The 27,166-nt window shown below is 38.1% G+C and overlaps 1 protein-coding gene across 4 annotated transcripts; it reads left to right on the top strand.

Annotated features, from left to right (window-relative positions):
- Nucleotides 1-27,097, top strand: LOC107715753 (NMDA receptor synaptonuclear signaling and neuronal migration factor-like). Of its 4 annotated transcripts, XM_016521939.1 has the most exons (16): nucleotides 1-367; nucleotides 7,971-8,032; nucleotides 8,313-8,996; nucleotides 9,103-9,175; nucleotides 10,510-10,515; nucleotides 12,123-12,191; nucleotides 17,163-17,215; nucleotides 17,681-17,770; nucleotides 18,745-18,872; nucleotides 19,018-19,101; nucleotides 19,420-19,453; nucleotides 19,601-19,671; nucleotides 19,789-19,868; nucleotides 21,169-21,271; nucleotides 25,491-25,566; nucleotides 26,086-27,097. In XM_016521939.1, the coding sequence occupies exons 1-16, from the start codon at nucleotides 297-299 to the stop codon at nucleotides 26,181-26,183; spliced, it is 1,782 nt and encodes a 593-aa protein (XP_016377425.1). In that variant the 5' UTR covers nucleotides 1-296; the 3' UTR covers nucleotides 26,184-27,097. The 4 variants fall into 4 exon arrangements, with proteins under 4 accessions (XP_016377425.1, XP_016377427.1, XP_016377426.1 ...); XM_016521941.1 differs by lacking the exon at nucleotides 12,123-12,191; XM_016521940.1 differs by lacking the exon at nucleotides 10,510-10,515.
- The last annotated feature ends 69 nt before the right edge of the window (nucleotides 27,098-27,166 follow it).

Consider the following 27,166-nt stretch of genomic DNA (forward strand, 5'->3'; position numbering starts at 1 on the left):
ACACATACACATTCTGGCATAGGCTACTAGCAGCGCACGCTTCACATTGCTACACTATAGCTCAAACTCCGCTCACTAAAGAACATTATAAACTTAACGTAGTGAAATTCAGCTGAACGTCGCGTTCCTAAACATGAGGAACAAACGGAACATCTGAGCAGCAGTTTGAATCAGGGTGAAGAGAGAGGAGATCACATCTACACTCTGCGGATGATTTGTTTGCGTTGTGCATTTCTTTCCTCCAGATGTGACGAGTGGAATGAGCTGCTTTTACACATCGGTGGTTTCACTGCAGCATGGGAACTGCCGTGTCCAAGAAGAAGAATTTAAGGAATGATGCCATTTCTTCTGTTGCCGCAAAAGTTCGGTGAGTCTCTGCAGCACAGGCGCGCGAGCAACGCGTCTCGTGGAGGCTCATGTGTTGCTGCACAAAACTGTCACATCTCATCACACCTCATATCATGACAAGTTTCCTTGCTGTTGACGACTGTAAAACACAGATAAAAATCTGTCGGTAATGCATCAGTCACAGTTCCTGTGGCAATGGGGCTGTTGACGACACTTTGTATACATAACTAGCTTGCAAGTAGCCTAACTTCGTATCAAAATATTCAAGTTTGACTTAAATTACTTTTGAGGGCTTTTTAATGCAAATTATTTATGGTGTTTTGTCGTGAGAACACTATTTATACTAGTTTGCTCAGAATGCAACAATCGGAAATGTATTTACTGTTTTGCTGGTGACATCAGTGACCATATTTATTTTACGTTTTTGTTGTCGTTGCTTTTGTATTATTATTGTTCTTTGTTATAACGATGATGATGAGGACTGTTGTTTTAACGTTGATAATATTGATAGTGATGATAATGATGATGATAATAATAATAATAATAATTATAAGGCTGTTTTCAGAATTCATACATATAGGCTTTAAACAAAAATATGTATTATTTCTTGATCATTATTGTTTTGTATGTTGTTATTTATGTTTTTATTAATTATAGTTCAAGTAATTAAATACAGTTTTTTTTATTGTCATTTTGTTTTTTGTTTGCTTATCAAACAATGCAAATATGCATAAGGCTGATGTTCCATGACAGAGTCACGACGTCACTTGGCTAGTATATTTGTTTATAGATGTCCTCTGGAGTTTTGTGAAGTGATTGGACCCAACCAGCATCATTGTGTACCTTTGAGAAGCTTCCCCGTTCAGTCAGTCAGTTCATTTACCCACACACTGTAAATGACCATTAACAACCAACTGAATTCACCATGAAATCAATGCTGTTTTCCTAAATCAGCTGTCACCAAACTTCTGACCGGCCCTTGAGACTCATTACAGTCACAGTGTGATCACATGCTGTATTCATCCTCCCTCAATAATTCATGTTTAGCTGGGTGGTGCTTGACCATTTCAGACTTATCCGAACAGCACTTCTGCATGTGTTCTTTACATTTCCAGCTTTAGAGTGTAAAGGTTTAAATTTTTTCTGCATCCTAAGACATATACAGAAAGTGGGAACCACGCTAAAATGACAGCCCGATGCCAATTAGAGCTACGCAGTGAGTGGTTATAGATCTACAAGCCTCCCAGTTGTCTCACAGGCTGACATATAAATGTCTAATTTAATCTTGAGACCACCTGGCTGCAGTCGTACTAGAGGGAGGCCCAGATTATATGAAAACTTGTTTAATATGTTTAATATGTGTGTGACGATGCTTAGGGTCAGGCTGGGACATATGGTGTTTTTCTGTCTTTTTGCAAATGTTTTATGGAGTTATTGAGTTGGAAAACCAATAAATATTATACTCTTACAATATTTATCATATATTTTTATTTCCTTAAGTAAGGTTTTATGGCGTCATCTTATAATTTAGTGTTTTGTCACTCAACTTTAGTTTAGTGTTTGCCATTTTTTTTGTTACGGAGTCTCATTTTTAAATATGTTATTGAATGACGTATTCATTTGTGAAATTAGTTAAAATGCCAGACTGAAGATTTTCTGTTGAGACTGATGTAGTTGGTCTGCCTCTTTAGAAGGTCTGCATGACATTGACAGATTCACCAAACAGTGAAACGTACAGCACAAACTGTGGTGGTCAGACTGATATGATTAGGGATCTTATTAAAAGAAACTTTAGTCACTCTTTACTAATGTTGAGATTTTTTGGAAGGCTGTACACTGATGTTGAGGATACCCCACGGCCAAAGCAGCACAAAGTTTGGCAAACTTCCCCCACATCTTGCTTGTTAGTTATAGCATCTGGATTCTGGAATAATGCGCTATATCTTCCTCCTCTGAATAATAAAATCCTCCCTTCTCTTTTTTTACTAATGAGCAAGCCAAGTTGCCCACAGAAGCTTTCTGGACAAGTCCTTTTTGCAGCTTAGTTCCAATAAATGGCCTTTCTGTACTGCAGGGGGAGGTTTGAGTTAAAAAAATTGGAATGGATGAGCTGGGACATTTTGGTCGATTGCCATTTGAAGCTGCAGTATTTGCTAGTGCGACTCATTTAGAGACCTGCTCATTAAGTGTTAATGAATTTCTAATGTGGAGATATTAAAAGCTGAATGCCAATGGCAGATGTTGAGCATTTTCAAAATGAATATGACTCAGTGTTTAGTTCACACAACAAGCTTACATAAATTCTAGTTGTCAATGACAAAAACTCTTACATGGCAGTGAGGGCAGTGTGAGATGATGGTTTGAACGGTACACTAAGAAATCAAATCAGCAAAGAGAACACAAAGTTCGTAAGCGAGCAAACGAGGAGGCGAGAGAAAGGGGTCATGTCACACATGCATGTTCTGGTTAATGCACGCTGAGGCACTCAAGAACAAATTGTACTTGCTTTTTACTAAATTAGTGTAGCACACCAAAGTGGCCTGCTGAAGTCAGTGTCACCCAGGGCAAAAGCACTCATTCCTGACTCTGATTGTGCGTGAACAGACACATGAAAACAGCAGTGCAAGAACAGCTCCAGGGTGTGCTATCTCCACTCTCCTTTATCCATGCTGCCTTTGTGCACTTTAATAGCCTCCTGCCTTCGATCTATACGCCAGTGTGTATTTGTGTCCACGTTGGGGCAGTTATTGTTTTTACATCTGCTTGTATCTTCATGTTGTTCATCTGAGTCACTAGTCATCCGCCTCTTCTTCTGGATCGCCACAGGGCTTTCGTCCAGCAGTCTTGGTTAAAGCATGTGCTTTAGTTAATATGGTTAAAACACTTCTCTCTGAGTTCCCTTGCTTTCTCCCTTCCCCCATTTTTGTCACATGGCTGAAACCATGAGAGATGCTCCCAGATGTAGACGATACTACACCCTCAGACAAACTGGCATGAGACGAAGGCTAGTCTGTGTGTGTGAGAGAGGGGAAATATGGTTGTGAGTGATTTGGGCATCTCATAGTCTAGTCAAGTCAAGTCAAGTCACTTTTATTTGTATAGCGCTTTATACAATACTGACTGTGTCAAAGCAGCTTTACAATGTCAAACAGGAAAATAGTTTGTCAATAATGCAAGCGGACAATAATAAAGAGTCATTTTTCCAGCTAAAGTCAGTTCATTGATGATTCAGTGATGTCATCATCCAGTTCAGCTCTCTTCCAATAGTGTCTGTGCAATCAGTCAAGCGTCCCCAACTAAGCAAGCCAAAGACGACAGTGGCAAGGAACCAAAACTCCATCGGTGACAGAAATGGACAAAAAATCTTGGGAGAACCCAGGCTCAGTCGGGGGGCCAGTTCTCTCTCATACCCTGCAGTGCTTCTCAATATTTATTATCCATATCTTAATTCTCTCCAACTGAGTAGCTTTGTTGTTTTTAATCGGTGTCTGCAATTTCTAGTTTAAAAAAAGAACAGTAAACTATCCTAGATAATTGGTTGTGCCCCGCTCTTAGGCAGAAGGTATTAATGCAGAACAATTGGGTTTCAAAGAGGCACAAATGAATTACAGAGTGGACAAGCACAGGCAGTTTTGAGGTTCAGCTGTGAAGCTGTGGGATGCGGTATCGCTAGGCCTGTCACGATAACATCTTGTTGTTGTGCGATATATTGCCCCAGAAATAATTGCGATAAACAATATTATTGTCATTTTAAGACCATTTTATGTCACTGAATATATAATCATAATATAAAAGCATAATAATGCAAGAAGGCCAACACACTTTCAAATGACAACAAACTTTTCATTCTTAAGAATATTTAGATCATGGAAATTAAGTATCAAAATATTAGATACCTTAAAAAACTTGAATAAAAAGTAAATAAACATTTTCTAACAAAAAGTGCAAAGTAACAAGTATTAAAAAGAAAAATTCACAAATAACTTGTATGGAGATTTTTCCATCTACAGATTTTTCCCGGACCTTCTTTTCTCTGTAAATTAAGGGTGCACTGTATTGCTGAAAAACACAATCACTACTGAGCAGTCAGATGTCCGTATGCACAAAGGCACGGATCCCTAAACAAGGCCATATCTGCAGATTAAACTTTTTTTGTAGAAGCATTTTTTAAATTTGAACTAGCACCAAAACAAGCCAATGGAGTCAGTGCTGGGGGCCTCGGACTGTCAAGTACCTCCAGCTGAGAGGCCCACGGTGGCCTGACACTTGGAAACAAGCCACTGCCAATATAAAAGTCATATAAATAAATGAATAGCGCTTGAATGTGTTCCAATAACTATTGCTATAACCAAATAAGTGAAGAAATTAGGAATGTTATCTTTTCCTGGCTCATCTTTAGTACCATTATTGCCTTTTAAACACCTTATTGCAAATTTGATATTGAATATTAATTGTGAGGCATCTCTTTTGTGTTGTATTGCCCACACAGTGTGCTCATTCTCACAACTGCAATGCAGTTTGACTATTGACCAATGTGGCCCTGCACGACCGTAATCAGTCCTTGTCTATTACAGGCTTAGGCTATGTTCTCACAGTTTGTCTGACCATAGACTGGGACTTTTTCCGGTGGACCAGTTGACTTGTACAGTGTAGTTAGAAATTGGGTCTCCATTAGGACCTAAAGTGGTCCCATTGGCTCAGAGAACTTTTAATAGGTGCTCTCTTTAGTGCCTGATTACAATCCCTACAAAATCATGTTATGATATATGTAGTTTGAACTATGTTATAATGACAATTTAATGTCTAAGTAAGCTTACGTACTAGCATAGAATAACAATACCTGATTAGTCTGATAACTTAGCTTATACATTACACATTTGCACTTATACTATATGTAATTGCAATCATTTTTAATGTAATTATGTGATAAATATTCAGATATTTCATATTAATGATGACAATGTAATTATGTTCAATTATTCGTTTGTTATTAATAATATTATCATTATTTATTAAAAGTTTTTCAAGTGAAATAATTACATTATGTGCAATTTGTTTTATGATGAACCATATAGTTGTAAGCAGTCATATACATATTTCAAATGAATGTTGTTTGTGTGTAGTTAGTTAAACTATTAATTGATAGTTGATGAAGACCCGATTTTAAGGTGGGTCCCAAGTTTTCAAAACACTGGCTTTCAAAATGAAAAGTTTATGAGATATAAATATACAAAGATTTATGTGGAGAAAAATTTCAACTAGGCCAGCCCATTTAAGCTTTGAATCCTGAAGTACTGCCCTCAGATACCCACTCCACTTATCTATTTCACATTCACAGCAGTTTTACGGGATTGCTCCCTCTCTGAGTTCTGCCCGGCAATCTCATTGAAAATTATTTGTGTCCTAGCAGGGAACTTTTTTCCAAGCAGCCTTCTGCATTGTACTTCCTTCTCTGTCGCCAGACGTCCAATCCCATTTCTCCTGCTATCTGCCTGAACACACATCTCCTCACTGACTAGAAGCCGAACATGTTATTTTAAGAGCACCGCAAAGTACATTTCAAGTTAACCAAGACAGTAAAATCATAACACAAACGCTTTTGGTTTCGATGAGTCTGCATAGGTCCGGTGCTCTGTTTTAGTTCTAGTCCACCCCACCCTCTCGGCCCATCACACTTTAAAACACTTAGCTTGTATCTGCTCCAGGCATTGTGGAGTGAGACAGTGAGAAGAGTGATGAGAAAGTGATTGGATGATTCCACTCTGCACCACTCATCCTATCTGTTAGAAGAGTTTGTTGAGTAAGGAGAGAGAGGGATGCACATGCTGGCTAATATTTAATTATTCAAAGTGTCGTTGCAGGAAAGCATGGCTACTCCAACAACAGAACCATTTCCCAGCATCCCTAGAGAGGTGCAGAGACGGCACAATTTGCCAGTAGCGCATACTCATTATGGCTTGTGGAAGTGCTTGTCAGTTAACCGCATTCATCTAGGTGCATTTGTGTAGCTTCCACATTTCTCAAAATGCAGGGATGGGGGTGGGCTTCAGTGTATTTATGCATGTTAGAATCTACATATTTAGTGAGCTTGTGTGGGAAGGCATCATTAGCTGGGAATTAAATTAAAGACAAGGAGAGTGAAACAGGTTTGGTGCTATTTTTCATTTGTACATGGTAGTTGGTTTACACCCCCAGCGTATGCGAGTAATTAGGCTGCATTAGTTGTGTTCACGTTGTGCCACACAGGAGGAGAAAACTGTGTAAATCTTTCCCATGGTTAAGAGTTGGAGTGATGCATTTGATAATGGAATCTGGCAGCTCTTCGAATGCATTAATGATTTGTATAAATCATCAATGCTGATTGTAAGGGCCATCGGGAGTGCACATGCATCCTTTTAAAAAATGTTTTCAAAATTTTGGAAGCCATTTTTAGTGGCATAACCACTCACACACATTGAAAACATTGCATAAAGGTCATCCTGTTGGTTAAATTAGAGGAAGGTAAGGCAATGTAGGACAGTTCTTTGAAAGCTGTATTTTATTGCTGAGAAGAACACATGGTTCTACTCCTAAAGCTGTTTCCTTTTTCCTTCTTTATAAGAAAAAGAAGTCTTCTCATCTTGCTGGCTATGCTTCCTGACTTCTGAGCTATCTCTCCCTCTCTTTATATAGCAAGTCATAAAGGGGCCATGTTCTCGTACCAGAGCAGCTGAGTGACCTCATACTGGAAGCCAGCTGTAGGCATCTAGATTTCATTCAGTGCTTTACACCTCATTGCTCAGAGAAGTAATGGAATGTGGAGTATTTCTGAATTTTTCTGAAAGCATCTGCAGGTGTGGTAGCCCAGTTTAAATTAGAGCCACGTCTTGTGACATTATCTGCTAATGTTTCTCATTTTCACTTCATTTCACAGTTTTTGGATATGGGAAATAGACTGAATTAGACCTGTAGTCAAACAGTAGCAAAACCATAAATCACTCAATCACATTAGTGGCCAAGAGCAATATCTAAAATTGCTTTATGAAGTTAGTGGTCTGTAAATGGCTCTATGTAACACTTTAGGACAGAGTTCCACCGATATGGATATGAAATATGGAAGCTGTTTGCGGTATTATCATGAAAAACAATCTACTTGATATGCTTGTTAAGACAAGATGAATCGAATACTGTTTCCAGGTCCAAGCTTCTATGCCATTTCAAGTGAGAAATACTATCTCAGCAGCCATTTATGGGCACTGTTCTTTTATGCCATACCTTTAAGTTAAGCTTTTAAAAACTCACGGTGTACACTACACTTCCCTGGCACCGGTATTTTAATGATTCAGAAAATATGAATCACTGTCTGGCCAGCTGAGATTTCAGTAGATAAATGTTAGGATCATGAATTTTTGATCACACTATGACTTTACATCACACTATGACTTTACAATAGCACCATTTGTTGTTTGATTTTGAGATTGAAAGAGTGTTTGGACCCGGAAACTGTGATGCATGACGTTAGACTTAACAACTGGATTATATGAATGACTACTGAGAACTGACAGCAGCAGCATGGGAAAGTACATCAAGATAGAGAGTTCTGTCTCCATTCTTGATTTGGTCTCTTGTTTGTCTCTCTACAGAGCAGCTCGAGCATTTGGAGAGTACCTTTCTCACACGCACCCTGAGAACCGCAACGGATCAGGTTAGGTCCATTCCACCTCATGCCCTACCTTCATTTGTTCTCAAGTCTTTTGTCTCCTCCTATTTGCCTGTTCTACAATTTGTAAAGTGCTTGAGTGTATTAGTACTTGATGTAGGAAAGCATCATCCTTTAGTTTCAACATTAATTCCACTTCTGTGTGTCCATCACCCAGTCATCCTTTAATTGATCGTTACCGGAGAGCTTCATTGGCACCTGTTGCTTTGCCGAGACAACATGAAAAAATCTGTTGATCTCGGTCTCTTTCTGTCTCTCACTCCAGATCATTTGCTATCTGACACCTTCATTGGTCAAGACACAGACTCCCCAGACATCAGCCGACTGAACAACAATAACAGCCTCCAGCCATACTCCCAACACACTCTCATAGTCAAGCCCAGTCAAGAAGAGGTTCAGCCAGGCAGCCAGTCTGCGCCCCTTCCTACCAGTTCCAAGCGACGTCTCTCCGTAGAACGCAGCCTTTCTTCTGAGGACCAGCATCATCAAAGGCGTGGAGAGAGCTCTTTGAAGCCAGCACGCGTCTACACAATTACTAGGGAGCGAGATATGCTTGGGAGCCAGGGAAGCAAGGAGAGCCTGGAGCTAGAGGTGCTGAAAAGGACCACAGACCCGCCCAGAACCAACGCTCCCTCCAATTTACGTGGCAGCCATCATCGAGGAAGCCACGAACGTGGAAACAATGGCCCTACCCACCAGCATCACTACAGCCATCCGCCTCTGACACAACCTTTGCAGAGCTCAGGGAGCGCCCATAACATCCGGGACTGGGGCTCGAGACGGAGCAGGTCAAGGGAGGATTGCATGGCGGATTGTGTGGACTGCATTCGGCCACACTGCCAGCGCCAGCGCTCTCTAGACCTTGAGACGTCACCTCATGGTGGGGGCAAACAGCACAAGAAGCTGGAGAGGATGTACAGTGAGGACCATGTGTCCTCTGAGGATCGAGGTAAGAAGAACATCACCATCACTGAATGATGGTGTATTGGTTTATTCATTGTGAGATTTACACTGTACATGCTACATTTGCTTATGCTAACTTTTTTTGTTTGCAGAGGATCACACGAACAGCTGGTTCCCTAAAGAGAACATGTTCAGCTTCCAGACTGCAACCACCACCATGCAAGCGTGAGTAAACATGGGAATTCATTGCATCAAACCTCTCCTTCTGCTTCCTCTTGAGTAGGGTTGGTCTATGAAACAAACGTGCAATTTAACTATCCTGACTCATGTATGTGGGAGGACAGGAGGTATCCTTTCTCTTTCTTTCTTTCTTTCTTTCATCCATGTTTCCATTCCTTTTTCTTTTTTGCCGCCTTCTTTTCCTGATTCTCTTTTTCCCTTCTTCATATTCCTCTGTCTCTGGCTTTTGTTTCTTCCTTTCTTTTTATTTCAATTTCTGTTCTTTTGTCTTTTCATCCTTCTCTTTCAGTTTCTGTTTCCCTTCCTCTTTCTATTTGCTTTCTTTGTTTTCATCCTTTTCTGCTTTCTTTTTCCCTTTTTATTCCATTTCCTCTATCTCTTCCTCCTTTTCTTTCCATTTCTTTTTCTCTTTCTCTTTGCCTTCATCATTCTATTTTCCCCTTCTACTCGCCCTTTCTCTTCTTTTGTCTCTTCCCTTTCCCCTTCCTCTTTTTTCTTATCCCCTTCCTGTTTTCCATCCTCTTTCCCTATTTCCTGTTCTTTCCATTCCTGTTTCCCCTCCTGCTTCTCTGTGCCTTCTTTGTTCTCTTTCTTTCCTCTATTCTTTCTTTTCCATCCTGTTTCCTGTCTTCCTTTTTTTCTTTTTCCTCTTTCTTTTTCTTTCTTTTGTTCTTCACCTTTTCAGTTGAGTGAATTTAGTCTCCATTATTCTCTGTGCTCAGATGCTCTCGCTCAGCCTGAATGCTTAATTATCACCTGTCGGGCAGAAGTCTTAATCACAGAGCCCACTGGCTGAGCCCCCCCACTGGGGTGCAGTCCACCTCCCTCCAGCCGACATGCTTGTTGTCTCCCCCTCAACCTCACTATGCCCTCCTACCTCATCATCTGGTGTCAGTCCTCCTTGCCTTTCCCCTCCCACTTTATCCCTCTCTGTCTGTGAATACTTTGCTATCTCTGCAGCTACTTAATAAACTTTCTCTTCTGACTTATTCATTTGCCTTTTTGCTTTTTCTAATTGACACTTTCACTTCAGAATCCTTTCAATTTGTGTGAAATGTCAGTGTTTTCTCCCATGGTTGGCTGTAGAACTGCCACTTTTTGTGATAATTGACTGTAATAGGTAGTGATAAAGCACTTGGTGATCTATCCTTTTATAAGACCTGATCCAGTGTTGATATTTGAAAAAAGCTCTCTATTTCCTGTGTACCTTACCTTTTTACTTGCTTTTCATGTGTTTCCTTGTGATGGTTAAAGCACCTGCTCTCTCTTTCCTTTTTTTAAATCTTTTTTATTATGCATTTTTTTCCTTGGCTCCAAAGAATATCGTGAGTATTTCTCATTAGCCCACTGTTTTAAAAAGTCAACGCTTCTCTCCATCCCCACCCTCTGCTCCACTGTGCTGCTGCCTCTTTTGTCCTGTGTTAACTCTCACTCCACCAGCATTCGACAGAGTGTTTGAAGTTATGAAGGAACTATGTCTCACACAGCACACATACTGCTCAAAATACCAGTTGTGAGTCACTCAGTTCAGTATCGCTAATCACATTTCAACTGCCTGTTTGTGGTACTACTATGGTGGCATGACCTTTGAAGTTTTCTGGATTTTAACCACAAATTAGTTACTAAAGCTCCTTTTCAAAATCTAGTGAAATGCCTTGCTGTCCATTGCTGACATCCTCAATCCAATTACCATTTATGTGGTAATGCCACATAAATAGCACTCAAAGCTCACAAGAGACTACATTTTTTTTAAATGGTAAACGAAAAGGACAAGAATCAAACAGCAGTATGTTGATGCTTTTGCTCAAGTACAGGTGAACCTGACTAAGATTGAATTCAAAATAACATACTAACATACTACTCCTTTCTCGTTTATTGTAAATGTCTTTAAAGAAACTAATGCACACACACACATACACACAAAAAAAAAAAAAACACACGAAAGGACCATTGCATAAAACATTTTCATGCATGCTGATAAGCAACAAAAATACTACTGTAGTGTCTAAATCACCTGGAGCACACAAATAAAAATAAAGTAAAATACATTTTTTATTAGATAAAATAATATGATTGTCAAGTTTTGATATTGAATAAACTATAGTCAAAATCTCCATTCACAATGCTGCCTTAAACTGTATTTTAAAAACAAGGGGTAAGAGAGCATAGGAATGTACCTACCTACCTTTAGGAATAGCCTTTGTGTTGGGAGTCTGCCTACGATTTCCTAAAATAAGAACTAGGTAGACTAGATTTTTGGAACAGAGCTTGTGTTTAGACTATAATGCAAGGTATATTAAAAAAAATGACAAAATGGTGAACTGGCCCTGTTAAGGAGGAATATGGTGATTGCTGCCGTCACTGTGTTGAATATTGCACACAAAATATATAAATTTAGCCTGAGTATACCCTAGAAAAGTCACTCATCTTAAGATTTGCGCGCAGTGTTCCAAGACCGTTGCCAATCTGTCAAGGCTCTGAAGGATTTCAGGATGCAGTCACATAGACATATCCACATGCAATTACGTGCACACTGTTAGAACGTAGCTTCTGGGCTGTCATTAACCTCATCTACTGAGGACAGGGGTTTGATTTAACATCAGCTGTCAGTAATGATGGCTGAACCTTCTGTCACCCTATGAATAACAATCGATGCACAGCAGATATGATAACCACTCCCACAAAGATGTTACATTTTCCTGTGAATTTATCCTCTGTGCTGGTTGGTGACTGAGTGTCTGTTACACTTGACTTCGCTGTGGTCGTAGTGTTTAGAGTGTGTACATGCCTGTAGTGTCCCGTTGACCTGTGGGTGGTGATCACCTGTTGTGGTTTGAACCTTCCTTGCCATTCTAGATTTTTCCTCTTGCACTGCTCCCTTTGCACATACACCTACACCCACAGCCTGTAACATTGTGACCGGTCCCAGCAGGGCTTTCCGTGGAATTGCAGAGAGAAAGAGGAGGAAAAGAGAGCAAGAGGCCACCGCACTGATGGAGAGGTACTGTCTACTGCCCCTAATGTCCTATGTCACAGCCCTTCCCTCAACACACACACATAGAATGAGACAGTGGAGAGATGGTGTTTGTGTTTTGTGTTGTCCTGTATTACTGTAGTATTATGGTGTGTGTATATCCCCTCAGTTCTCGAAAGTCCACACTCCAATCCTGCACACTACACATGAGGATCTGCTTTTCGCTCATGGCACACTTCCCTGTGGAGTCGTGATGCTAGGCTTACCAAGCAGAAAGCCAGAAGCAGTTTATTGATCTAAACCCAGGGATTTCTATAGAAGCCGGTTTCCACTTCAGAGTAAACAGTAAAAGTGGTTATTGTGAGATAAAGTTTAAAATAAGAAACAAAGTCACAATTGTTAGATATACACTACCGTTCAAAATGCTGGGGTCAGTAAGACTTTTTTTTTTTAAAGAAATTAGTACTTTTATTCAGGATGCTTTAAATCGGTTTTGTTAAATCTAACAATAATTTCAAATAAATTAAATATTTGAAACTTTACATTCATCAAAGAATCCTGGAAAAATGTATCAGTTTCCATAAAAATATTAAGCAGCTGTTTTCAACAGTAAAAAGATGTCTTTTGAGCACCATTTTAGCATATTAGCATATTTTGTGAATGACTGAAGACTGGAATAGATTCTGAAAATTTTGCTTTGGGATCACAGGAATAAATGATACTTTAACATACGTATATTAAAATAGAAAATAGTTATTTTTAAATTGTATTAAAAATTAAATTAAGTTGTATTTTGCAATATTACTGTTTTTACTCAAATAACTGCAGCTTTGGTAAGCAGACTTCTTTCTAAATCATTAAACATTTAGACCCCAACCTTGTAAATGGTAGCATATAGTCGCAATTACAAGAAATTAAGTTGCAATTAAAAAACAATGAGGTTTTTTTTTTTTACTCTGAAGCAGAAATAAGCTTTTTTTTTTTTAGATCTCAACTAAGGGTTGGTGGAGAAAATAAACACATTTTCTCATAATTTTAAACTGTTATTAAATTTCTACACAAAACTTCTATACAAAACTTTTTTTTATGCTGGGTAGGCTGATAGTCTGGATCAGATATGACATGTTTGTTTTTCTGTCATGGTGGGTACTTTTTTTTTACAGAGCTATTGATATTTCTAAATCCTAAACCTAACCCTCACACAAATGTATGATTATTAAGCCATTTGCTGGTTCCTACAATATAAGTGATTTTGTGTTTTACTGCATTTGATTGAAGGCAAAACCTTGACCCGTACACATACAGCACCTGGGTATATGTGTGCGTGTCTGTCTGTGCCTGGCTGCTTGGATCAATAAGCCAATCGAATAACCAAAGGTGCCGTGCCTGGAGTGTGTTAATCGATACAGCTGACAACTGAACACTTTCAGAGTTTCGCTTATCGGTCTAGTGTCACGCTGCACACTAATGCCATGTGCACCATGAATAACTCGATAGCAAATCTCATTCCGCCTGACTTGGCTGAATTGGCTTACATATTTAAAAACACTTGTTCACCGGTAAAGCCTAATTGGTCTGCTGGCAGATCATCAAAATGTCTTCCAACATGATTCTGAATTGCTTGAGAGAACGCTGTGTGCAGTGCTCTGAAGGTAAATTGAAAGGACAGACATGATTCTCCTCTTCCCAGCAAAGGTTTAACAGAGTTCAGCTTCCCTGTGGTAATTCAGGGTGTTCTGCAGAAAAAAAAGAAGAAAACAAACATGGAAAGAGCAGACTCTGAATGTAGCTTTTAGTGTTCTGCAGAGATCCCATGACACTGCTGAACAGCATTACTGTAGGTGCCTGTCTCTGTCCTCTGACTGTGAGAGGGTTGCAGATAATTGGTTGCATCCATTATGATTACAAAACAACTGCACATGAAATGATTTGTTCTCTCAAAAAAAGAAAATTCTGCCATAATTCTCTCACTTTTATGTCTTTCAAAACTTGTATGAGTGTCTTTCTTCTGTCAAACACAAAAGAGCAGTTTTATATGGTTAAATAATAATAATAATAATAGTAATGTGTTGGTCCATTATTTCCACAATCAATGGTGACAAAATCCATTTATTTCCATATTTTGTGCTGTTTTTTTTAAGCATTATGAACAGCTTTGTATTACAAAAATACATAAACTTTAGTTGATTTATTCACTAATGATCTTCCTCTCCAGTGAACTGTTACCTTGCTTCAACTGAATAATTGAGTCAGTAAGTTGACTGCACAGTTGGATCAGACCTGTCAGATTAGTGAACAAATCATTCTGGTTTTGTGAATGCCATCAGATGATTCAAATGAACGATTCATTCACAAATCAGATGACTCTGCTTCTTATAAATGCACCCAATAGAGGTAGGGCGTGTCAAGATGTTCAGTGAACAACTTGAACAAAGACCTGAAATATAGTGAATGAGTCATATCGACTACTTTTCTGATACTTTTTATGGCGACTTCTTGCCATTTTGGAGCTTGACAGTCCCCAATCACTTTCATTATTCTTGATGTGGCCAAGATGTTTTTCAAAAGCAGTATCTACAGGCATGTTCCATAGATGAAATTATGTTAAATGGGCATGGAACTAATAATAGCGGAATTAGAATTTCTGAGTGAGCTATCTCTCGAAGCTCATAGTATTTTGGATTGTGCTGAGTTTCTTTATCTGATGGAGAAAGTGGAACACGCACTGATTTGTTTCATAGAAACTTTGATCTGTTTCTGTTGTACCCATTGAATGGCTGTGCTTCTTAAGAAATGTGTGATGATGTTATATTATTTGCATAAAAAGGAACCAATATATAATATATAGATCTGTGAGGATCAGCATGTCACACTCCGGCGATCTGATTGATCGCTCTATTTTTAGTACGCTCACAAATGAGGATTAAGATCATTAGAGTGTTTCATTAAAAATGGCCTGCTGAAAAGACAGTTCTCTTGATATGATCTTCTATTTTTGAAACTTGTTGAAGATCTGCACTCTTTGTCAGACGGCACATTGACTTTGACAGCAGTTTAGAAGGATGTCAGAAAGACGGACGTACAGCTCTGACAACTATAAAGATGCATTGTCACTGTGCTCTTTGTGACCATCTCAAATATAACAGCGATATTTAAAAAAAGCCCTTTTCTCTTTTGTAAAATGTTCACAGTAGTGGATTTGATTAGAGGCTCATCTACGTACTGTAAAAAATGTCCTCCGCTATGCATCAGTGTACTGCAGGAATATTAGTTTTCTCACAGTATATTTAACTAGCTTAGGCCACAGTGCTGCTTTCTAAAATTGTGATGTTGTGCAACTGCATTATGCCTGCAGAAAACAAAATGCTAACTGTAAGATATGGGCTGCATGTTATGTGTGAGAAATATGACACCGTGGCCATCATTTCATCCCTAACCCAGCTCTCATTTATTTTAAAGGCTCCGCATTGACTGTGTGAGCTGCTCTATTATTTGTTGGCAAATGAGGAAAGACCACCTACCTCTCTACACTACAGCACACTCTCCTACTATACTACACTACAGTGTAACCATGGTGACATAATGCATGGAGAACAAGTGCTAACGAGAGGAGAGAGACTGTCAGTTGAAAGAGTGGGTCAACTGAACTTGCTTTCATTCTCTGATGAGGCTGTTTGTAGTGGTCAATTTTCTGTGAGTGATTTTCTGATATTTCTGGTTTGAAAGTTACCAGAACTGCAGTAATGAGAACATGAAGCACCTGAAAGCATTTTTTTGCACTTTCTACAAGATTATTCAAATTGTTAGTGATTTAGTGACGCACAGTGATAGCATCTTTTGTACTTTCTAAAAGCTTATTCAAATCGTTAGTGAGTTTTTACTGGGATAACTATGCTTTAGCAGTGAAACACCTACCTATAAGCTAATTTTTTTTCTCTGTTTCTCTGGCCACCAGAGGGTTTATAATGACTGCGTAGATATAATATCACACTAAATAAACAGTTTTTGGTTACCAGTGCTTACCCTGTTTTTTAAGAGTATAGAGTAGTATTTGAAAGATAATGTGCTCTCTAAATGGCGGCATTTATGAAGTTAGGGTTAGGGTTAGGGTTATCCGAGTCCTTTTTCCTGTTTATTCTTCATTCAAAACTAAGTAAACATATTCAAAAACACTATTTATTTCTGTAGCTGTAAAACACTTTTAGTGGGAAAAAATACTTAAAATTCATTTAAGATTTAAATACTGAGTTTTCTATTATGTTAATTTAAAATCTGCATGAAACGGATATGGTGTATATTAGTCGAGCAAACCGTAATGTAGGCCAGGACTTGATTTTGTCCATCAATAATTGATTGGTTCGTTGGACTGTTGTGGTTTGCTAATTGTTGTGATCTCATCTGAGTGGAAGAAATTATTGTCCCTCCCTCACACCAGTGAAAATTTCATCAGAGAAGAGATGTAATTGCGAGGAGGAGGGGAAGATGTTTTGATTGAAGATTATGAGGGCATATGGATTTTTAAAAAATGTGCACTGATGTTCATTTATAATAAACACTGCAATATTCCATAGTAAATAAGAATTGTCATTTGGGATTCCATGGTGACTTCAAGCTAATATCTCAGACAGTGTGCTTGAGAGTACAGTAATGTAAATATCTGAAAACACAGACCCACAGATGAGTAAATGTTGTGATTCTGAAGCCTGAAGCAATGTCAAAGTGGGACAAACTGTTTATTTATGCCTGTTTATTACAGGGGAACTGTGAGGACTGGAGATTTGTCTGGAGTGCACTGAGATTGTTGTATAACTTCAAACACTCATCCATAATCAGCCATGCTAGTGCTTCCATGTATAAATGGATTGTTTGAAAGTGTATTTAACATTTCCATTTTTATCTCCTCTTCCGCCATCTCCCATTTTTTTCTTGCGTTTTCCCCTTCTTGTCTTATACCTCTTTCCAATCCACTGTGCTTCTGCAAATCCTTTTATATCCCAGAAACTTCCGGAAACATCTGAGGATGGTGGGCAGCAGGAGGGTGAAGGCCCAGAGTGAGTTGTTTGTAATGTCTGTGTGTGTCTGCGTGAGCGAGTGAATGAGTGTGTTAATGCTTATGTGTGGTTGTGTGTATGTTCTCAATACGTTTGTCTGATTTCATCTGTATATTTGTGCAATTTATGTAAATGTAAATATGCAAACATGCCATTGCTTAACAATGATTCATGGTATCAGATGAATTATTTTTCAGGGGTTACAGATGCTTCAAGCATCTGGTAAAAAGGATGAAAACAAAACCATTTGGTGCGCTTGTCTGATATACAGCTAGCGATGTGATTTAGTTTCTTAATAATTCCTCCTCATTAATAAGAGTTACAGTATACAGAGTCATAATGAGTCTCATTTTTAGAGCTAGTCAGTCAAACGTGTCACATCCCAACCTCAGACAAGGGCCCATAGTGTGTGTATGTGTTGAAGAGCAGTGTGTGTGATGCTTTCCTCCTCCGCTTCGTTATTAGCATTTGCTGATCGCAAAGCGAAGAGTTTCAGCAGGTCCTGGAGTGACCCCACACCCATCAAGCCTGACTCTCTCCATGACTCCAGAGACAGTGAGTCCACACACATACACAGTCATGTCGTCTCTTTTTCTGATTTCAGTACATGCACGTGATTGGTCACTCACACAAAACATACATGGGTGAATCTTACAATGCCTGTTAAGACCATGTCCGGGCCTTAATTTAAACTAATGCTACTGCTCACCATTGCTGCATTTATTTGAATCAAAACACAGTAAAAACACTAGTATTGTGAAATATTATTACAATTTAAAGTAACGGTTTACTATTTAAATATATTTTAAAATGTACTTTATTCCCATGATGACAAAGCTGAATTTTCAGCAGCCATTACTCGAGTCTTCAGTGTCACATGTTCCTTTAAATCATTCTAATATGCTGATTTGGTGCTCAAGAAACATTTCTTCTTATTATTATTAATGTTGAAAACACATGTGCTGTTTAATATTTTGTGGAAACTGTGATTTTTCTGGATTCTTTGATGAATAGAAAGTGAAAAAAACAGCATTTATCTGAAATAAAAATCTTTTGTAACATTGTCTTTACTTTCATTTTTAATCAATTAAATTTATTTTTGCTGAATAAAACAACAAACCTTTGCAGTGTATGTATGTATGGATGGATGTATTTATTTATTACATTTACAGTAATTACAATTAGATTTTTTTGTATTATGACAATTTAATGTCCTTCACAAAAAAAAAAAAGTTAAAAAAAATCCTAAAATAATATTTTCTTTTGAGGCTTCATAAGATTCATCACTCACGTACACACATTAGCATCTGTGCATATCTGTAAAATGTCTGTTTACCTTGAATCTACTCTGCTTTCTAAATGTGTGCTTTCGCTTTGTGTCCTATATTACTAAATGTGTTATGTTCTCACAAACAAGCGGGAGAGGATATGTTAGGACATGAATGCTTGTTGAAAGGACCTGTCATCTCATTGGTTGTTTATGTGCTTGTGTTGTGTTTCTGTGTATTTGCATATACCCTCTTCCCCAGGTGCAGACCTCCAGGCATCGTCTGGCAATCTGGATGAAGAAGACTGTGATGATGTCGACTGGGAGGAAGAGAGAGAGTTGGAAAGAGCAGCCTGTGAGGGCGACGACTTCATCCCACCCAAAATCATGGTACATGCATCTTTCAATCATTTTGACACGAGCCAACTGCCTTTTTATGAACTCAACATCAGATCCTCATTACATGTTGCGCAGCTGTTTGATCATCAATGGGCTCATTAATAAGAGTGTTTTACTCATCCTTGTTTTTGAACAGCTAATTTCATCAAAAGTACCAAAGGCCGAGTACGTTCCCAACATCATCCGTCGGGACGACCCCTCCATAATCCCCATTCTATATGTGAGTATCATTTAATGATGCAGTCATACATGGGATCAAAGAGAATCAAAGATTTGATTATCCAGTATAAAGCCCCTTGTGTTAAGCACAGCTAATGAAGTCTACCAGTCAGCTCTCGCATGCAAGTTTTAGTAGTGTAAATCATCGTTTGAAATTGCTGCTTTGTAATGCTGAGCTAGTGATGTAGTGCTTATATTATGCTTGAATTATCTTCAAATAAAAACGCCACGTAATATTTACCAGCTGATGATTCCTGTCGCAGAATATGCAGCTTTTTATTTATGAGTTGTTCATGCTTGCCCTGTTTTCTGCCCGCAGGATCATGAACATGCCACCTTTGATGATATACTAGGTATGTGTTAATTGGCCAAACCTGATGTTTGCTCCTGCTGTTTGTTTACTATGAAAAAGCTGGACTGTAATTTCATATGATTCCCTTGCTGGTCCTTCTCTCTCTACTTCTCTGCTATCTGTCTTCTCTCATCTCTCTGCTCTTCAGAGGAGATTGAAAAGAAACTCACCGCCTACAGAAAAGGCTGCAAAATCTGGAACATGCTCATCTTTTGTCAGGTTTGAAAAAAAATATGTGTGATTATTTGCATATCCTGCTTTTTCACAAGTCTGCATGTGGACTAGTTATGCACATTTTATTTTGCAGTGTGTAAATTGGCTCTCTGTATTATCTAGGGAGGTCCAGGTCATCTCTACCTACTGAAGAACAAAGTGGCCACATTTGCTAAAGTAGAGAAGGAAGAGGGCATGATACAGTGAGTATTCACCTTCACAAAAACAAAGTGCAGCCTCTCATATCTGCTTCTTTTTGTTCTGTTTGAAATTGTGCTGCACAATTCATAAAAAAATGTGAGAATATGATGGTGGCTCCTGCAATTAATTCATGAATGCAAACTTGTTACCTTTCGGTGAAAATCGCCTTTTTGAATCCAAAATAGGTCATTTGTGCGAGTTGTAGATCCGGAAATTTATTTATTTATTTTTTTTTACACACAAGCTTTTATTCGGGTCGCAGTAAATGCTGCTCCACACAACCTCCATCTCCATAAGTGTTGTGACTTTGGTTCGCTCATAATGTGCATTTGAAAATGCAATACACTCAACCATCTTTCCAGATTTGTAATGAGAATCATTAAAGTCTCTCTTGGGTTTCCACCAAAATAAAAGTGCTGTGGTTGAACGTTTGGAAACAAAGACATTAAGATGAATATTAGTAGTAATTTATCAGTATTAGTCGTAATATACAGCATTTCTTTATTGGTTTCATTTTTAGATATTTTTATAATTTAATTATTTTAATAATAATATTATTATTAGTCACACTGAATGTTGAATATGACATACTGAAAAACAGTGGTCAAAAACTACCTAAAGTATAGGGTGAGTTTTTCCCTATATGTTCATGCTAAAATTTACTGTCAGCCCACATTTTAAAGTTCACCCCCCCCCCACCTCTTCAGGGGAGTCACATCTTTGTCACCTTTTTAACACTTTTTAATTGCCTTTTAGATACTCCTGTTGCTTCAAATTTTGCTTCTAACAACATGCAACACAACTAGAATGTTCACATAATTATCAACAATCCACAATACATGGTGTAAATAAGGGATTTACTTTATAGTGTAGACAGATTCATTGACTATAATGGTGAAGGACTCAAGTCAATGAGCTTATGTTGAACTGCATGGCTCGAATAGTTGTGCGAAGCTATATATACGTGCAGTGACAGCTTCAGTGATTAATATGAGTATGTTCTAGTATTTTCGTGGTCTTATATATAATTTATTCAGAATTTGAATAATGTTTTTGTTTTTCATGCTGCAGAGAGGACACTGTTAAGACACTCTTCATTTACTAATGAATAAAACAGAAATAAATCATTCAAGATCACAGCTCAGATCATTTTGGATGTGTAGACTACCAAAAGATGGCATTCGCTTCCCCGCACAAAATAAATATTATATATTTCAGTTCAATTAAATGAAATGAATTGTGATTACAATATGAAGAACTGTGTAGCCGTACTTTGTAATCATTCTGAGCTTTTGTTTGCAGGTTCTGGAAGAGACTCGGCAGATTCATGAGTTTATTAAATCCTGAGCCCAACCTCATCCATATTATGGGCTGCTATGTGCTCGGCAATGCTAACGGAGAAAAGGTAGATAATCATATCTGCTCACCTCCATGTGTGTTTCAACCCATGTTTTATGCCATAGGCTTTTTGTCATAAAGACAAGACAGGAAATTATGAGTGAGAAATGGGGGGGATGGGAGTTTTCAGTATATATAGAAAGACTATGTTCATAGTTTATATATACAGTCATATCCTTTATGCTAATAGTAATTTATGGATTTTAGCACACTTGCAGAGCTGACACTACTGTACAGCCTCTTACTTTCATGCTGTGGCAGGTGTGTGATTAAGAAACAGAGGAAGACAGGTGGGAGTGTGTTCACGGTCAGGCAGGGATATGATGGCAGGAGATGAGGGTGCCAGATTGACAAGCAACTGCTCTGTGACTGACAGATAGACAGTCTGTCACCCCTCCACCCTGTACTTCTCTGCAGCATATACTCTCACGCATGCACACACTCCAACATGTACACACACGCAGTCTCTCAGCGGCACATACTGACAGAAGCTTTTGGCCACTACAGCTCTGGACATGTATTCAGTTGTGCCAAGCTGATATGAGCTTATAAATATGGGAGCATGTTTCCGCCACAGGATTAAAAAAAATAACTAGGTAATTGCAACTTTTTATCTCACAATTCAGTCTCTTTTTCTCGCAGTTCTGAGAATTGCAAGAATTGTGAGATCTTAACTTGCAATTGCGAGACATAAACTCGCAAATTCTGATAAGAAAAGTCAGAAATATGAGATAAAAACTCGCAATACTGAGAAAATAAGTAAATAATTTGAGATTAAAAGTCACAATTACCTTTTTTAGTTTTTATTCTGTGGCGGGAAAAAAAAACAGAATTGTGAGATGTAAACTTGGAATTGCAAGAAAAAAGTCTGAGTTTATATCTTGCAGTTCTAACTTTTGGAAACGGGCTTCCATATATAACAATTCACACAGAAAAGTACTGTGGCATTACAATTTTATTGGATGATACTGAATGATTACCATGGTATTTACATCATACTTCAAGGTTCTTCAAAGAATACAGTGGAACTATATTGTCATGTCCAAAATGCAGATAAATCTGATCCAAGCCGCATCTTTACATGGTTTGAGATCAGATTAAAATCAGATTTTTGGAAATATGTTGTAGTCTGAATGGTCAGATCAGATTTCAACTCGTTGTCTTCGTAATTCAGGAAGCTTCATGACTATGAGATCATATGTGAATCAGGCGTGTAAACAGATGTGTCTGAATGCACTCGCATGTGACATTCACTGTTTTGAAGGGTCAATGAGTGCATGTGCATATTGTACATAGTGTACATAGTGCAGTGATGTTTCCAACACGCATGTTGTATGATTCGCTTATGAGTTCTTGCCCTGCAGAGAGAGAGATGTCATGAGACAAAATTTCCAGTTTTCTGTCCTCTCTTTCCACATCTATATGCAAAGTATTACTATATGCACATCACACTGATTATTTTTAAGCATAGTTAATATTCCGCAACAGCATTATGCTGAATGCTGACAGCACTGTGGTGCACCTGTATGACAGACACTTTGTAAACAAATTTGGATGCAGTCTCTTGATTGAAGTACACGCAGCACATGTAATGTTATACTGAATAAAGGGAAGGGACTACTTTGCTGAGCATCATCAAAGCCATGAGTTTGAGCCATTCCTCCTGTTTTTTGCTGTTGTTGATTTGGTTTCAGCTGCTACACTGTAAAATCTAATTAGCTGACCTTACTTAAAAAAAACAAAACTGTAAACCTATTGCCTTAAATTAGTTGTTTGGAATACACACCTAGTATATTTAACTAAAATGAATTAGTTGTTAAAACTAAAAAGTGTTTTTTACTTCACTTTTTTTTTTTTTTTAAAGTTGAGCTAACTCATATAACATTTACTGATTTACTTGTTAAAGCCATGCAAACCGATTACCTTAAGAAAACCAAGTAAGTACTACTACTCCGGTAAATTAAGTGCTTCAGTCATCCAGTTAGCAATAGCACACATGCACCTGCTAACATAACCAACAGACTACTGCATCAACAACTGCAGTTAATTCTTTTTAAATAAGGCAGTATATAGTCTTATTTGAAGCCCCATCCTCAACCTAACCACAGCCTTTACTCTTCAGCACAATGGTAGCCTCCCCAAAAATGCAGACATATCAGCATAACAGAACATTAAACACTAACAGATCTCCCCCTATACTAATCTTGTGTAAAAAAAGAAAATTTCAACATTTTTTCAATAATTTCAACATTTAGTTCTAGAGTCTGAAGCAAAGCATGCTGGGAACTAGAAACTAACTTGACAAAATGGTACTCATACAAATCAATTTATTATAACTAGGGTTTTCTGAGTAACAAAGGCATAGTATGCAAATAGTACAGATTACTAGATTTGTACAACTAAAATCAACAAATTGTTGTACATTAAGTAAAGTCAACTAAAAAGTGTTATTTAGGACATTTGTTAGGTTTTACAGTGTAATATTGCTTTTAATTATTTAGATTTTCACAGTTGTGTCAGATTTGTGTGTCATGATGAAAGAGGATTCTTGGTGCGAGCACTTTGGTTTAGTAATGCTTTAGAAATGGCCTGACCAAAGAGCCAGACACCCCTTCCTTCACTACATTGGAAAGAGATTGATTAGCTGAGCATGGATTCAAGAGGCTTTCTGTGGCTTTCATGATCGATTCGAGAGGTGGAGAATAGTTTCTAGAAAAAGTCAAGATGAGAAATTATACTGACAGCGACCAGAGAAACAGAAGTCGAAGGATTGGGAGGGGAATAGCAGGAGGCAATTAATTCACTCTGACAGGCTCTGTCCTGATATGAAGGATTCTCATTGACACTACCAGACCCCCTCTAGCGGAGGCCAATCACAGCACAGCAAAACACACAGTTTAACACTCCAACGGTTGCCCTGTTCAGCTTCCTCTGGTCGATCAGAGCGAAGGTTTTGGTTAGCTTTAAGTAGTTATAGACTTTTATAGCAGGTATAGACTGATATTTGGATATTTTGAAATGTACAGACAAATAAGTTAGTTGAAACTAAATTAGTTGAAACAATTATTACTATTATTAAATACTTGTTATTGTTATATATACAGAGTAATAATAACTGTAATAATCATGAAAAACAAAGTAGTAAAGAATTAAAATGTTTTATTAAAACAGTAAGTTTTAATAAAATAAGTGGAGGCCAAGAACCACCTGATGCGAAGTGGAGCTAGCCAGCTAGCCGTGCATTATCCCACTTATACCACGGTCATTTGCCAGCATTGCCAAGTTTAAGCTGTTAATTATATTTGCAGCGCAATATTTGACCGGAAGGGTAAACATTTTTTTTTTAAATTAGGGTTATTTTCGTCAGTTACGGATCGTTAGCTCTAGCATTCTGCCCGCTTTAAATCAGACACACAGATGAAATAGTGCGGTCAGGTCACATTTATTTGAATGAATGAATTATAACATTTATTTTAATTAATTATCACTTGTTCAACCGATCGAGAGATATGATCAGTTGTGTGAATTACCTGCGCCTGTGTCTCTCTGCAAACAAAAATCTTAAACAGTACTTAAACAGTGATTTGACCTCCTCCTTGCTGAGGAATATAATGCAGTGATCCAGTATCTAAGCTATTTTATTAATAAAAGTTGCGGGGAAGCGTTGACAAGTTTCTGTGCTCCTGAATGTTTCTCTGTGTGTGTGTGTGTGTGTGTGTGTGTGCGTCAGTGAAAGCAGGGCATTAATATAGAATGGTGATTAAACTTATTTGGAACTACCTGTGCATTAAACGGTTTTCATGCATACCTGCCAGCCAATCAGAATTGAGTATTCAGACAGACCATGGTATAGTATTATATAGACACACACAATATTTAATATTTTAAGTCAATAATAAAAATTATAATAATCATAATCATTACTATTGTTATTATTACTTACAATTCTAAATGTTGTGTGTAAAATCAAAACAATAAAATAATTTTGTGTATATCTCATTTGCATTCATTACATGATGTTATGTTATATTGTTTATATATATTATATCTACATTATCAACCCCTCTGCTATCTGAATATTGGTATCAGCATTAATTATTGAAAAAGTTGTAAATATATCTGTAATATCTGTTTTTAATTGGGAATATTATGAGTAATGCTGATGGTCTTTTGCCAGTTTGAACTGTGGAAAGTAGTGAAACAGCAAAACTTTCTCTCGTCCTCAGCTTTTTCAAAACCTCAAGAAACTGATGAAACCTCATGTCATTGAATTTAAGTCTCCTCTGGAACTGTCAGCTCAGGGTGAGTGTACTGCACACACACACACACACACACTACTACAGACATGACCGATCACATATTCTGACACACATGCAGTGAACAAACTATTAAACATACATTTCAACAAACTTGCAAAGTATGGTGAGTCCTATGTGCCATATGAACTCTGACCCCTACTCTTATCCATGCCACAGCTATCGATTTGACAGTAATTAATTCTCCAATTAAAACCTCATTATCTTTTCCCACTGTTTCTGTCTCTTCATTGGACCCAGGAGGCCCACTTGCCCCCCTCCCTCCTCTTCCATCTCCTTTTGTCCCCTATAGACTCTACACAGCTTGATTCGCACTGTTGAGGATAATTACCAGTGTTTTAAATCGAGAACTGTATTTAAAACACCCACAAATGCCTATAAAGGCTTCCTAATGAAGATCTATTTTACTAGCGGATGGTATGGTAGATGTGTGACATGCTGCCTGTGATTTTATAGTTAGATATTTTAAGGAGAGCTAAAATTGTTGTGCTCTTTCCACTCTCAGGTAAGGAGATGATCGAGATGTACTTCGATTTCCGCCTCTACCGCTTGTGGAAGAGCCGCCAACACTCCAAACTTCTCGACTACGATGACCTTCTGTGACATTGTGTCATTGGTTTAAGCAGCCCAAGAGGCAGGTAGCTTTCTTTAAGGCCCACGCGGCAATGTTCCCTCCAGAGAGAGCCTGGGCGGAAAAGCCCTGAGGTGGAAGGAGGAAGATGAGGCTGAGGATGAATATGGCTGACATTGAGAAGACGTTCCAGTTCTCTGCCCTCAAATGTAACGAGGGAAAGCAGCCATTACTGTTAGGTGCTGTGTGTTCACCCCATCCATTTGAGCTTTCAGCCTGAAAGAGAAACATTCGGTAGATATCGGCAGGTCTTAACTTTAAGCCTGTGAGAGGACTAGGAAATAATGTTCAATGTCTTTGAGAATTGAAAAAGCTGGGTTAAGAAGGAGGAAAAATAAGAACAGATTTGTTTTTTAGCATTTTTGAGTAGCTGTTTTTGTGGTTAACTAGCAGGGACAGTGAAACAAGGCCATTTAACAGTGAAAAAGGCCTTGAGGTTACTGTGTTATTCACTATCTACAAATGCAGGATAAACTGTGGAACTACATATCTGTTGTATGTACTTATTCACTCTAACTCTATAAAATAACTACTGTAATTTATCTTTCAGCATAATATTGCACTGTTTTAGTTGTTAAGGTATGGTGGGTTTTTTAGGATTCATTAGAGGGAATATAACTCAGGGTTCATTCGTTTAACTGACCTCCCTCTGTACTGTACCATCTTGAGAGAGAGAAGAGGAGGGCGAAAGAGAAATTTTTTTCAATAGAAAGTTGTTCTGTCTGAATGATTGAGTTACCTGAGTGGTGTTGAAATAACACTCACACTTTATATCTGTAGCAGGAGCTTTGTGTGTTTAGATGTTTGGATTTCTATATACTCATGAACTGTATGTGTAACATTAAGGCATGTGTAGATGGAGCTCATTTTAGATGGCAGATTTTGTCTTTTAGCTTCAAAATTTTTTCGAAATTATCTAGCATCTTAAAAAAAACATTACGATTTTGAAATTGAT

The sequence above is a fragment of the Sinocyclocheilus rhinocerous genome, unplaced genomic scaffold (genome assembly GCF_001515625.1).
Source record: "Sinocyclocheilus rhinocerous isolate Xijiao unplaced genomic scaffold, SAMN03320098_v1.1 scaffold3194, whole genome shotgun sequence".
Taxonomy (NCBI): Eukaryota; Metazoa; Chordata; class Actinopteri; order Cypriniformes; family Cyprinidae; genus Sinocyclocheilus; species Sinocyclocheilus rhinocerous.

Excerpts from the sequence above, each read along its gene's own strand:
- LOC107715753 (XM_016521939.1), top strand. The coding sequence starts at position 297 with ATGGGAACTGCCGTGTCCAAGAAGAAGAATTTAAGGAATGATGCCATT. Across the intron at positions 18,873-19,017 it reads TCATCCCACCCAAAATCATG|CTAATTTCATCAAAAGTACC; the intron begins GTACATGCATCT and ends GTTTTTGAACAG. Across the intron at positions 21,272-25,490 it reads GCAATGCTAACGGAGAAAAG|CTTTTTCAAAACCTCAAGAA; the intron begins GTAGATAATCAT and ends TCTCGTCCTCAG.